This window comes from Etheostoma spectabile, chromosome 13, assembly GCF_008692095.1.
Source record: "Etheostoma spectabile isolate EspeVRDwgs_2016 chromosome 13, UIUC_Espe_1.0, whole genome shotgun sequence".
Lineage (NCBI taxonomy): Eukaryota > Metazoa > Chordata > Actinopteri > Perciformes > Percidae > Etheostoma > Etheostoma spectabile.
In genome coordinates, this window is record NC_045745.1 from 11402855 (window position 1) to 11418076 (window position 15222).

Genomic DNA, 15222 nt, shown 5'->3' on the forward strand with positions numbered 1-15222 from the left:
CCTTATCCACCAAATCTAACTTCGTAACCATTTGCAATAAATGGGAAATTCTTGGAGTGTACCTTAAGTGTCGGAATAATCCATTGCACAGAAAAACTGCACACGCTCCATGATAAATATGGCAGGTCAATAATGAAGCAGGAAAAACAATGTTTACAATGGACAATTTGGGTAATCATTTTACCGTTTGCCTTAGTTTTCTCTTCCAAATAAGGTTGGGATATGTGTTACTTTACAACCTATCAGGTCACATTTATTGCCTCGTCTAACTTCTTTTTTGTAATGTCACTATGTTCCCAGATCCCAGCTGTTGATGACAGCCAATACTACAAAACTAAAAAGTCAAGTTGTCTGAAACTAAAACTATCCTTTAAATATTAGGCTCATTCGAGATGAGCCAGTGTCTGTGCAGAATTGATCACCGGCGATCGTCACCCAATGCATGCCGGTTAGATTTGTGTTTGACTTGCTCCGACGTCATGCAGACTTGGGCAACAATAACCTCATGAGATCAAGGCAACCGCAGGTTTGAGACGCAGGCAGCACAGTTGCTTTTTACCCACTGCAAGACTCAGGGGGACCCAAGCATTTAAATTTCTATTTGTCTGATTTAAAGGCTTATTCTGTAAAGAACACCTTTTGTGGCTGTTAGTTACATTTAGTGATCAGAGACTTAATCCGTTAAGCTTACATATCTAGTATGTTGTTTTTTAACATCAGCAACATGTAGAGCATTTTGACTGCTACTCTGTCTTACTAAAAACAACTGGACACTGTAGTACAAGCTGATAGATGGGTCTGATAACATGGTATTAAATCAGAATTGGATCTAACAGGATGTCAGTGTTTTTATGACTTCCTGTTCAGACTGAAGGCAGCTGGAAATGGCTGGAAACTGTCCGACTTGCCGCCTGCTCTCGTCCACTTTAGAGGCGAGGCGCAGTTTATCTCGAACAAGCCTAAATATTATGTTCGCCTAACCGGCAGACATTGCGCTGCCACTGTATAGCGACATTATAGTTAGAGAGAGACATTATTGTATCGTCTCTGTTATCATGAATTCCAGACAGTATAGATTTACTGAAGGATAATGTATAATAAAGCAGCTCTCTGGAGAAAATCCTCCGTGCCAGTGTGATGTTATGATATTGTATTCATACTTTAATCTCCATCCCACAGCCACAAAATAGATCAATAAAACCCATTCACAGCTCAGCTGCTGTGTCTCTATTCCCTGTTGGTTTCCTAATAGTCATGACTAGAATATCAAGAGTGCATCATGGCAAACTTGCTGGTGGAAAGATCCATATAAATATAATTTTCACAGTATGTGTAAATCTTCTTCCAGGGGATCTGGTTACATGATGTTATGCAACCAAGTTGAAGATAAATGTTTAATCAGTGCTTAGTTCCTGTCTGTATGAGGTAATGGCTGTATGTCAAGTTCAAGGCTTTATGTTTTCACTGTGTTGTGAACATGAATGCCATCCTAACATCAATAATTATTTTGCAATAAAAGAAAAGCCTTTAAGCTGATTGTTTTGTGAATATACAGTATAACATGCCAGAAGTGAAAATAAAAGCCTTATAGAAACCAAACAGGAACGTGTCAATTCTTATTGGTGAATTACATCAAGTCATGAGAGAGCCCTCAGAGGCTGTATTGTTCATGTTCATGCGATGTTCATTATTTGTGCATTGTGAGAAAAATTTCGAGTTTTATAGCTGTTTATGACAGAATTTGACAGTGAATTGAGGATGATGATGATCCAAAGAAAGCATGGAAAGGTGAAAAAAAAAACTCTAGTTAAACACAAATTCCCTTTTACTGGTATCAACTGACTGGTGCATTTTAGCCAGTGAATGTTATATCCTCCCCACTTATGCTAATGGATGACTTTAACACAGATCATGAAATAGGATTGGAAACTGCTGCCATTACTTTAAAAGAAAATTCTAACTTTATATTTTCATTTGACATGAATGTAAATTTAACGTAAATTCAAGGCCCATTTAAATTTAATTTCCTGTTAACCATAGCATGGTTATACTTGGAAGTACAGTGAGAATATACTACAAAAGTATGTGGGCACACATGTCCATTTACTTTTGGTCTAGAGCAATTGTTGATATTGTTGCTGTCGTGTGAAAACCATGTGTCTCCAAAACGCCAACTTTTTATGAGCTAAGCTTTGGGGCACTGATGCATTTTCAGATTATTCAGTTTTTTTTTTTTTTTAATGTTTTGTTTTCAGCAGGATTATGTAAAAAACTATTATTGGATTTTCGTGTAACTTGGTGGAAGAGTGAAGCATGGGCCAAGGAAGAGCACGTTACATTTAGGTTTCAATCTGAATCCCCGGGCAGATACACAAATTATTTTTCCCTTTTGTTAATAAAGATAGAGCATGCATTCATGTTGTGTTGGACAAATTGGAGAATGAGCTGAGAAAGTTCAACCTCCATTAACATTGTGAGATAGGGCATGTCATGGCGGAGGTCTGTGCTCTCTGATTGCCCTTCAAGTTCAAAATTATTTATCTTAGGAAGTATGAGCATTTTCTCATACCATTAAGGAAAATGTCATCTTTCAGTTTATCTAAAAAAATGATATCAACAACTTTGGAGATGCATATTTTTACCTGATGAATAAGCATATGCGTTTTGTCCATGGCCTGCACAGAGCACTCACCTCAACTCCATCCAACACCATGTTGGTTTAAATGTGCTTCACAAATAAAGTTTGACTTGACCTTTGAGATAATTTGGAACTGTAAACCAGATCATATCGCCCAACCTCTAGTGGCTGAATGTAAGACAGTTTTTTTAATTTACATTTTCCTATGCAGCATGCACACACAAATGAAAATTAATTTAATTCAATTAATTCCTTTTTAATATTGGCAGCCTTGAAAGTCTTCAACATTTGGGCTAGCAATATTAAGAAAAGGAAAACAAGCAGGCCACTATGGCCACTGTGGGTTTTCTGTGATACAGGACATTAAATGCTAGAACTTTGCTGTCAGTGAGTTAACACTCTTGCCTGACAGTCTCTTAATTGTGCTAAATCACTGTAACACACTGGCCTGGTGTTGGCATACTACATAATTAAATGATTACTCAGACATGACAAACGATCCGGTCGCTAGCTTTTATTTCTGCAGTCTCTCAGCTCCATTTATCTCAGAGAGCTGCTGCTTTATTGAACAAGGAGGAGTGGTGTCAGAGCAGATGGATACACCCTTATGAGCTGAGGGACACTAACAAGGTTTTGATACTGGATGAGAGTGAAGTGATGGATATAGTGGATGGATATGGAGGATATGGGTGTCAGGCATCCCGAGGCCTTTCATCAGAGCAGCCGGCACACTACCACAGCAGGAGAAGAAAACACAGGTGAACTGGCACAATGAGGCTCTCACCAGCCAGGACAGCACTCATCTTCCTTCTGATTCAAGGAGCATCAAAAGCCTGCACAGGTACAGTACAGCAGCTTCTCTTTTACACTACGTTATATGCTTTCAAACATTTGCCTGTTGATCTCAGTAGTAGTAGTTTTATCTACAAGGTTATTTATCAGATAATTTAGGATTTCATCAAATCTAAAGTGACGAAATAAATAACATTTTATACCCAATTACCATACATTAAATTTAAAACATCATCAAAATGTCTAATACACAATGTCTGTTTTACTGTGTTTTGTCATTGTGATAAATTATTAGTTTTACAAATGTTATTTGGTTAGAATGGGGAATTAGACAAAGGTTATTAAGGGCTTAGTGGCACTGTTTTTCTTTATAAATACAGTATATAGCTTTAAAATATAGATAATGCATTTCTTGTTTTACATGGATTTTTATAAATAAATATTGCCAATAAAACAAAACCGCATACACTCAGGATAAGAGTTATCTTGAGGTAAAGTTAGTGGCATGAAATATACCACATTTCACTGCATGCAATTCAATATATTGTGGCACAACAAGTGATATTGCTTACGGTCATCCAGCTAGGAACTGTTACCAAGTATATATATACAATTTTTAAATTAAATTATAACTTCATTTTCATTTTCTTTAAAAAAGTCCAGTTTTAACTTGAATCAAATTCAGTATTTAGTTTTTTCTGCTGCTGTTTAAACTGTGCTACACCTTTTATTTGCAATTACTATTTACATTTAAAAAGAAGATTTTAATCAGCCACATCTTATTATAGCTAAGAAGCTATTTATTGCAATGAAGGTTTGCTCATTTGTGATAAATTGTGTAAACAAAGGTCTACTGATGTGTTTAAAAGCTTTTTATCTCCTGGTGACAATATAAGAGATTGAAACTGTATGTTTGACTTCTCTACGTCAGTACACATAAAACCATTCATATTGTATACATTTTCAGTGAAGAAACTGGGCAGCAGCACAGGAAGATTTGCCAACGCCACGTTAGTGCGGCTATCTGAGTTTTTGAGCGCGGGATATAAGAAGGGAGTGAGACCAGTGAAAGACTGGAGGACGTCCACTATAGTGGCGATAGACCTCATGGTTTACTCCATCCTCAATGTGGTGAGTTACACACAACCAGAATGTCACCCTAACCTGCAAACAGTGAAGCGCAATTTACACGACTCCTTTACTTATTATTTTATACGCCATCTGGATAATTATCTGCGTTATACATACAAACATGTGCAAACCTCATTGAGGCTTACAGGGTTAATTTGATTTGTAACTCTTATATTAACACAGAAAAATGAATGAATTAACCTTCTATAGGCCCTGAGGCAAAAAATAGCTGACGATTTTTTACTGGTATTGCTGTGTGGTAATTTGATTTAACACATTAATTTAGAATAAACACATAGGGACTCTCTTCAAGGCAGGGCTTCAAGATTCCCAAGATTAGACCTACCAATTTAACTAGTTCTGGAGTTCAGGGGCCTATAGGGTAGGGCTCTACAATCAAATTGAATTTTAATTGCGATTATGGCTCCTAAATATCACAAAAAGCAATGTAATCGAGAATATGTTTCACAAGCTAACACTTATTTGGTTTTCTGAATAAAAAACAAACATTTTAGGGGAAATTTCCATAAAAAAAGGTGTTACAATTAAATTTGTAAATGTTATAACTATTACTACTATATATTATGAGCAAAGTATTTATGTATTTTATATCAGTACTAAACAATGAATAATATATGCAATGAATTATTTTATCTGAAAGATAAAATATGATATGATTAAAACTGAAAACAGATGTCTTATTGTGTTCCACTACAGGACGAGAAGAACCAGGTTTTGACAACATATGTGTGGTACAGACAGGTAAAACCAAAAACCCTCACACGTGCTGTAGGTTGCTTACTGTAGCTACGTTGGTTTACTGCATGATTACACTATCAAATGTTAGATTGATTAAAATATTTATTATGAATATCATAGCAAATGTAGGGTAATTTGTGATTACATTTAGTACTTTGACAATGACATTTATAGTTGTGTGAGATGTGTGTATTGTATACCTCTTCTAATCCAGTTTTACCTCATGGCTATATGCACGGTGGGATGCGTGGGATTTCCCCCTTTCTGGTCTACATATCCCTGCCTCTGCTGAGTTTTTTTTAATTCCCAGTGGGGACAGAATGGATTACCCTTCTCAAAGCAATCAATGCTTCACCAATAGACCATATATTATATACCTAAAATAGAAGTATTTGAACTAAAGCGCTGTGATGTGAACAGTCTATAGTGCGAGGGATGATAAGATACGAGCAGCAGTTGCCGGTTGTATTAGCCACTAGAGCTCCAGGACGCCGGCTACGAGCGGCGGTTGTTAGCCGCCAATAGGTGACTGTGAGCTGGCTACAGGCACCGCATGATGAGTGTGCGAAACAGAGACCACCAGATACTCAGCGCAGAATAAACTGAAGACGCTGAATGTACAACACAGCAGCACTGAATGAACGACTAGCTAGTGTGAGCATAAACGTAAATGTGTGCATATGTAATTATGTATATTTAGAATATATTCTGTATTTATGTAAACTGTGAGCATGATTTCAATAAACTCAAACTTACGTTTAGGTACCAAAATGGCTAGTTAAGTTTAGGAAAAAGATTGTGGTTTGGATAAACATTACCAATGACAAGAGAGCGTTTCCTGGGTGAAAGTATTTTCTTTTTGCCGCAAAGTGATCTCTGCTCTCCGATTTGAAAGCGCTCTGTTTTATGCTGACACTATGTTGTTCTATTTTATTTTAAGATTATTTTTTATTGAACAGTTCATAAATAAGTTTGCGCATGGCTGGCAGAGTGGCACTATATCCATGGTACTGAAATGGGGATTTAATTATTGCACATTTTGTTTTGCATGATCACAAATAGCACCCTGGCTTTATGACTTTACAGAATTATATGTGTATTTTCTGTTACTAAGACACTAATGCTCTACTATTTACTAATCTAGCTTATTCCCTTCTTCAATATTCTAGTCATGGACGGATGAATTCCTGGTGTGGAACCCAGAAGACTTTGATGAAGTCAAACAAGTTTCTTTACCTACCAATAACGTGTGGGTGCCTGACATCCTCATCAATGAGTTGTAAGAACGGCTCCTGTTGATTATTTCCGCTGCTGCTGTTGTTATTCTACCAGGGTGTGTCTTTACTCCTAAACTAATTGTTGTTGACATTTTTGTCTCTAACATGCAGTGTAGATGTGGGGAAGTCTCCAGACATACCTTATGTCTATGTGACACATGATGGACTGGTGCGCAACTACAAACCTATCCAGGTGGTCACAGCCTGCACTCTCAACATCTACAACTTCCCATTTGATGTCCAGAAATGCAGCCTCACCTTCCAGAGCTGGCTACATACCAGTAAGACATATTTCACTTACTTCACACACTAAACCTTTTAGTTTTGGGTAAAACATCACCTGGACAATCTAATTGGTTATAAAGGGTCTATCAGACATTTAAGCCATCATAAAGAAACTGAAAATCAATCATCAGGATCTGCATTTGCAGTGCACACAAAAAAACTACATTTTCCATGTGTGTAGTTTTATTAGGTTAAAGTTTCTAAAAATAGGGTTTCCTACTACATGAAAAAAATATTGCAAGGTACTTTCCCCATCTTCATCTACGTTTTTGTTTTGACTCCAAAATGAACATAGAATGGAAGCCACTTACTTTAGAAACATATAGAATTAATTTAATTTGTTTAAGCCTGCCGCTAATTACAGTTTATTACACAGTGAGTCCCATTTTTTATATCTGTGTCCATCATTTCTATCAGTACTAATAACAAAGTATTCACCAAGTTAATTGTGGAGTTCTGTGAGCTCAGCAACACCACTAATACAATGGAGAAATAAACGAGCTATCAGACGACCTGACAGGTTATACACAAAAGCCCCAGGGTAGCCTAACTTACTTAATAGAACTGTTCCCAGAAATCTCCATTGTAAACATTAGGACTGTACCAACTGAGAATTTTCCCAGTCAAATCGGATTTGACTGTTCAATAAAAAAATTCTACTTTTTTCCGTTCATATACTGTAGACTATCAAGCATTGCGTCACTGAACTGCCAGATTTTTTTAACAGAATAATCTGCCGTTATGCTACTTTCAATGTAATTCTGGCAAAGTGGAGAGAAATATTCACCGGCATCAGAAAACAACATCCGGCTCTCTCTTCAACTCTTCTCATTAAGACCTGAGTGGAACAACCGCCCTGTTCTGTGCATCCATGAACTCTCGCCTGCTGTGACATGTGCTTCGAAAGCAGAGTGGAGGGTGAAAGGTAACTTGTTGCCATGGCCGTTTCATGTTGCGCCCGACATTGTGTTCGATCTGCAGTTGATGACATCAACATCACCCTGATGCGCAGCCCTGAGGAGCTCAGGGAGGACAAGAGTGTCTTCATGAACCAAGGAGAGTGGGAGCTGCTTCATATACTGTCCAACTACAAGATCTTCAGTGTGGACAATGATGACTATTACGCTGAGATGAAGTTTCATGTAAGTATTTGTAATAGTGATTGTAAGATTTGTGTGTGTTATTTGTAAATGTGGGGTGGTGTTTCTTCTATTAGAGTTTTTTTTCTTAACTTCAAATAAGACAACAAATGAGAATGTTGACCTGAGTGAGAAATCTGTAGCACCACAACACTACAAACTGGCTAAAACCCAGTAAATCTGTGACTGCGTTAACTTTGGTGAAGACTTTGTATTAATATTCGTTATGGGTAAATTTCAACATACATTTTGTAAATTGAACAGCCTTTTTTCATTGTTAGATATCCTATGTAGACTATTAAAAATAAAAAACCTTAACCCATAAAAAAAATACACTCCTTTTAAATAAAACCTAGGCCTACCTTAAATGTTATTTTGACCAAGCAAGTAGCAAAGTCAAAAAACAAAATAATGATAAGTAGCTTAATGTACAGTTTATTGGCACATTCTCTTTGTCGTTTTTGCTACCATGCTGTAATAGTGGGAATAATTATGTATCTATCAATTTTTTTTTTAAACCCCCCCCCCAAAATTAAAACAAAACATTAGGCTTCTTCTGCACACTGGCTACAAACCCACCAAAGCAAACAGAGCTGAATTAGCCTCAATGGCAATTTTCCTAACGGCTCTTCTAAGATTTACACAGCTTACTGAAAAGTTACTGTGTACTGTTACTGTGTACTGTTACTGTGTACTGTTACTGTGTACTGTTACTGTGTACTGCCTTATACAAGCCCCTCACTCCCCTCATACTGTACATAGAATACGCAGAGCTTAATCTCGCAGGCCTGTATGTAGCTGGAGTGCAGTGTGGCTTAATGTTACAGTAGAGTAATATTCACTCAAACTACTAAAGATAAAAATAAAGTTTTCCTTACAGTTCGGTTTTAGTCCTGGAGACGGCTTGTGTTGAAGGTCTCAGGCACCAAGAGGCATTTCTGGTCACAAACGGCGATATCTGACTTGAAGCATCTTGTCCAACAGGTGCCTTCATCACAATTAATTAACGTTAGCCGAGCTGTTAGCATAATCACCCCCACTAGCTAAGTAGCTAGCTACTAAGCGATTTCAGTTAGAAGTTAGACTTGCGCGCGCACACGCACACGCACGCACACGCACACACACACACACACACACACACACACACACACACACACACACACACACACACACACACACACACACACACACACACACACACACACACACCTACGTTCGTGCTGCTGTCCAACCCATTGAACTATTCCGCTACTTCTACTCTCTTTTTTGTTCCTCACCTTCTGTACCTGACTAGTTTCATAACTCATCACTGATTGGCCAATAAAAACTAAAAGTGTAAAGGTGTATTTTTATTTGACCTCAGTTAACATATTTTGAACTGAATTACTCACCTTATTGAGTTATTTACATAACTTCACTTAAAACTGAATTGGGCTACTTTCAGTTTTTAATGACTCTTATGCTGTTTTCCCACAACTTTATTCAAAACTAAATTATTTTAATTCCCACTTTTGACTTTTTTGGGGCTATCTTTTGTTTAGCAACATGTTAAGGGACATTCTAAGTATTTAAAAAAACCAGGTCCATGGTTCAAATCAGTCTCTCTACTGTCAACTCTGTTATAAAACATTCCCACAAATAATACTAACTGAAAAGAAACTGTGGGCCAAAATAATTGTGTATTTTTTGGAAAATGTTCTCATTTGCTTTCTTTGTAAGCGTGAGATGAGAACATTGATGATATTAATTATAATAGTGATGTATTGAGACAGAGATGGAGTTAGGACATTGTGTAGTTCGGCACAACAACAAACTCAAAGCATGGGCACAACAGCAGCTCACTGTGTAGACAAAAATACTGCTAATACAGATGGACAAACTGTTGTTTTTACAGTTCTGTTTGAACGGATGAGGTACAGCACAACGTGTCTTAGAACCTGTTTCCAGTCTTTTTGTTTAGCTAAGCTAACCACACTCTGCCTTTTTTCACAGTACACATATTGACTTGACTTAAAACCAACATTCCCCAGGTGGTGATCCGACGGCGGCCGCTGTTCTACACTGTGAACCTGCTGCTGCCCAGCATCTTCTTGATGGTGATGGACATTGTGGGTTTCTACCTGCCACCAGACAGTGGAGAGAGGGTTTCCTTCAAGATCACTTTGCTGCTGGGCTACTCTGTCTTCCTCATCATTGTATCTGACACTCTGCCTGCCACCGCCATAGGAACCCCGCTGATAGGTGACTGGGACCTACTGGTGCTTATCAGCAGTTTGCATTCAGAACAGGATTTCTGTCAGCTCATGATTATAAAATAGTTTGCCTCTAAAACCATGTGTGAATAAAAAAGGCAAAGGCTTTGTAAATTGAGATGTCAGGAGAGCACAAAACAAAATTGAGCGACACTTACTCTGCAAGTCAAGCATGCAGGGACAGATTGGTGTGGACAAAGCAAGTTCTGAGAGTGCACTCAGACTAAATTCAAGCTCTAATTTCAGGATTTTAAAGACTATCCCAGCATGCATTGGGTGGAAGGCAGGGAAACATCATCAGCACGTTACCATTACACCATGGGTCTATACCAGTATCACTCTTCATTCTCACCGGCTTGTTGGAGGCAGCACAGGTTAACACACAAGCAAACATACACACATATCAAATCTCCAAAAGACTCTGAACTCAAACCTGCGATCAAATGTCCAAATGAGACACAGTCCAAACCATGAAATTGAGATGCGTTTGTTTTTAAATTTAGATCTGTAAGAGGATCATCATCAAACATCTTGTCTCATCTCACCTGTTCTGTAGGTGTGTACTTTGTGGTTTGCATGGCCCTGCTGGTGATCAGCCTGACAGAAACCGTGCTGATTGTGCGTCTGGTCCACAAGCAGGACCTGCAGCCACCTGTGCCCCACTGGGTGAAGTACTTGGTGCTGGAAAGAGCTCCAGTCCTCTTCTGCATCCACAAGAAGCACCGCCTCTGCTCCACGCTGTCCTCCCAGGGCGCCGACCTGGAGCACTACAAAGACAACAGCTATGGGACTGGTAAGGTACAGGTCAACGCATGTACAGTACCCTACTACACTTTCAAACCAATATCTACAGCATCAGTATGTTATTAAAACTCATTATTATGAAATATTATTACACCACTGTTTTTACAAGATGCTAACCATAACCCTGTGACAGTACTTGTCACTATACAATGAAAACAGACTTGGAAATTGAATTTTGAAAACAAAACAAAAATAAAATAAAAAAAACTTAAATCCATAAAATAATTAGTAGTATTTGTTCATTAGTATTTCTTTTGTCCAACTGGTTGACTTATGTGTTTTTAATAATGCTTCACTTTTTACAGAATACGGGTCTGTTCCCCGTCCCGTCCCCCCCCCACTCCCTTCCGTGCATTGGCGCACTAACCCCCCAACCCCCCACCTCAAAATCGGTCTGGCTTGTCAGGCTAGCCTGGACTGTCTACGGAGACAGTGTGTGTGTTCAGGGGACAAGTAGCTCGCAGATAGTGAGAAGATGTTTACTGTATGTGACAAAAATTGTTGTAGCCTAAAAACGCGTGACATCGCATGGAGCATCTTTAAAGGTGTTTTCTGATATTTCAAACCAAAATCTACAACAGCCAATTTCACAGATTAGTTTCCCTCTTTGTTTCTTCCTTCTAATAACACAAGAAGGAAGCTCATTCTTTTTGCTTCAATCTTCAGACCTGCTTCAATGAAATACAAATTTCCAACTAAAATGAAGTCTACCCTTGTCCTATCCTGCAGCCCAGTGCACCCTGCACCACACCTGTGAGATAGGCCGAAGGTCCAGCCACCATGACAGAGAAGGCGGCCTGCTCGGACTGGGCCTGGCCCCCTCCAGGGACCACACCCCGCCTGTCATGGACAACATTCTTCAAGAAGTGACAGCCATACGGCACTTCCTGGAGAAGAGGGACAGGTGCCGGGAAGTTGCCAAGGAGTGGCTGCAGGTGGGCTACGTGCTGGACGTGCTGCTCTTCAGGGTGTACTTGGTGGCTGTGGTGGCCTACAGCATCACACTGGGCACGCTGTGGTCAGTGTGGCAGGTCGCCTGAGTCTCACCGCTGCACTGCTGTGGACACAAGCTCAGTGGGTGGAGCATTGAATTCAAAAGGCCAGAGTTATTGGCTTTATGCCCTGTGTTGCTCAGAGGATACAGGGAGGCACTTGCATAGTAATGGAACAGGGAAAGGCTCGTCGTTGGGGCCTATGTACAAAGGTCAATTAACCAACTAGGTTTGCCACTATATCCTTACACATTTTATCATTATAATTGCCATCATTTTAGGTTGGTTTAGAGAGTTTTGAAGTCCCAGGATGCGATTGCAATCTAAGAAGTTTAAAGGGCCAGCTCAAGGCTTTTTGAGATGCCCAAGCAAAAATGCCCATGGACACTTATAAATGCCATTCTTATTTGTCATTATGAAGGCTTAAAAGGTTAACAGTAGTGGTCACAGAACAGACATAGATACTTTAATGATATCAGCCCATCTCCCTATAAGAAAAAAAACAATGAATATACAATAAAATGAACAAACATCAACCAATACATTAACCTGGTAAAACATTACTATCTGTTAAGTATAATATGTTTTTTATATAAAGTGCAAATATACATTTATTTACTTAAACGGTGTGAAAAAAGGAAAACTGGGCAACACAAGCATCAGTTACATGTTTCAGGCATTTTGGTGGCCGTGGAGCCCAGAAAAACAATTACAGTAGATTGTGTGTGTTTTGTGTTTAGAAGAATAAAAGTCTTGGGAGAAGGTTTTGGGATAAAATTAGCCAATTAAAAAAAAAAAAAAAATGACGATGGCCACAATACTTATTGTCTTTTGAAGGCTACATTGGTTAAATCCTGAGAAAAAAACCCAGACAATTTGTTGTGATAAAGATTCAACCTGGACATTTCAGCATTAATGATTCAGTTTAAGAACAACAGTTGGACTTAGAGACAAGTAAATAAATATATAAAATATGGATCAATAAGAAATTTACATGAGTGAGGTTACGACCTGTTATTAAGGAAAACATTTGACTGCATGTCCCCTTTCCTTGAATGTCAAATTTCTTACATAAAGATAGATAGAAATACATATTCACACGGATTGTTGAGGCATATTATCAGGTTATTGCGCTCCGATAACGAGTTTGGGGCAGCGGCTTATACACTGGTCCATACTAGCAGCATAAAATCTATCTAATCTAAATATGTTCAACTGTTTTTAACTGCTCTTTAATGTTTCATTTCTTGTACTGCAATGTAACTTTTATTATTTTAATGGTTTTTATGTAAAGCACTTTGAATTGCCCTGTTGCTGAAATGTGCTATACAAATAAAGCTGCCTTGCCTTTCTTTATTTTCATGTAATTGTAAATCAGTCTGTGAGTAAAATGATGTAAACTTGTGGCGCTTCAAATCAATATCATGTTTAAAATGAATGTGCCACCTCACGTAATGAAAATTGTCTAAAAACTATATTGTGGAATGGGATTTGGATAACAGTGTTTCAACACGTTTCTGTAAATACAGATGTGTGCTGCTGTTTATTTCAGTTGTGTTGCAGTATCAAGAGACGTAATTACACACACTGAAAGAGAAGGAAGTGAGTTGTATTTCAATAAACGTGATCATGTTTCATCCTTTGCAGTTAGCAAAAGTGTTCAGTGAAAGTGAAAGGCCACATGGGTCATATTTATAGAAATAAAAAAAGTTATAAAACAAATTGAGGTAATAAACTTAACTTAAAAATAAATTGAAATTTGTTAATAAAACTCGACTGGCGGCAAACCTTGCAGCTAACCACGTGATAACGTGTCACTATGAAAGGAAAACAGGCTTGGAAATTGAATTTTGAAATAAAAATAATAAATATAACTAAAAACAAAGAACCGTAACTCCATGAGGTCATAAGTAGCCTTGTATTAATCAATTAATATGTGTTTGTGTCTAATTGGTTGATTAATGTCTTTTTTGTATTTACGAATCTAATTGTTTATTTACTAAAGATTCCCTTGTGATTTAACTTGATTTGTCCCACATGGACTCTGTGTGTTTAAAATGGCCACAGCTGAGTGGAAGAGTAAAATATTATCTATAAAAGATCCACTATCACTGAACTGACTCTGTGACAGTAACACATGGCCATTTGTATTGCCTTCTTTACAAAATACATGCAAAGTGTGTGTTTTCTATGAACAAATCATTTTTTAACGGCACAAGTGTCCCTGTCCAAAGTCCAGTGAAAATAGGTTTCTCTGTATTTAGTGCTTTTGTTATGTATTTTCAGTTTTCAGATGAACTTAAGGAAGAAATGCTCCATGCCTTGAACAGATTCACCTGCATCTTGGGCTGAAAGAAATCACCAAAACTATCCATCCACCGATTGAATTAGCTAAAAAGATCTTATGTAATGAATCAATAAATCAATGTGGAGACAGTAAATGACTATGATGTATGTATCTAATAAAAATAAAATGATTATCGGGTCTACTGATTCATCTTTTTTGAGGCGACTTACTGTAATATGATTGTGTGTGATCCATGTGATGTGTGTTAAATTGATCACTTTGTAAAATGTGTCAATTCACTGCTGATGTTTTATTGTTTATCCTATGACTTGATATGTTCATATATCCATATAGACACAAATAGGACAATAATGCACTACTACTCATAATTAGCTATGAATCTGTTAATAAGGTATGATTACCACACTGCTCGTTCATTAGGAGTGAACTCCTGCAGTTCACCACAGCAGCCAAAGGATGGCACCATGCACAAAAGCATCCGTTTCACTCAGGTTTTCTCCTTCTACCGTTGGAATAGTGTCACTGAACGCTAACAACACTTCTCAATCAGTTTTTAATCATTGCAGCTAAAAAGAAAGAAAGATGAAAATACAATGTGAAAGAGATAGATGACAACATAAAAATCATATGAATGAATGAATGAAGAGGGTGTAAAGCAGGGCTGCAGTCAAGACTACCTTAGTCAAGTCTAAGACAAGTCCAAGACCAGGACTAGTCGAGTCCAAGTCAAGACTGAGTCCAAAAAGGTTCGAGACCAAGACAAGACCGAGTCCAAAAAGGTTTGGGTCTGAGTCAAGACTGAGTCCAGGACAGAAAAAAGGTCTTATGCATGACAGTATCAAGAC

The 15222-nt window shown here is 38.0% G+C and overlaps 1 protein-coding gene and 1 long non-coding RNA gene across 2 annotated transcripts in view; one reads left to right on the top strand and one right to left on the bottom strand.

The window, feature by feature from the left end:
- Positions 1-9094, bottom strand: part of LOC116700211 (uncharacterized) — a 10355-nt gene extending 1261 nt beyond the window's left edge. The window contains exons 1-2 of the long non-coding RNA XR_004334597.1: positions 8900-9094; positions 7670-7904 (exon numbers count right to left, since the gene is read on the bottom strand). This is a non-coding gene — a long non-coding RNA (uncharacterized LOC116700211). The remainder of the gene's footprint in view (positions 1-7669; positions 7905-8899) is intronic.
- On the top strand, positions 3223-13163 carry htr3a (5-hydroxytryptamine (serotonin) receptor 3A). The gene is made up of 9 exons (XM_032533193.1): positions 3223-3479; positions 4398-4561; positions 5279-5323; positions 6490-6599; positions 6709-6878; positions 7864-8024; positions 10052-10262; positions 10830-11066; positions 11807-13163. The coding sequence occupies exons 1-9, from the start codon at positions 3410-3412 to the stop codon at positions 12115-12117; spliced, it is 1479 nt and encodes a 492-aa protein (XP_032389084.1). The 5' UTR covers positions 3223-3409; the 3' UTR covers positions 12118-13163.
- Positions 13164-15222: the final 2059 nt, after the last annotated feature.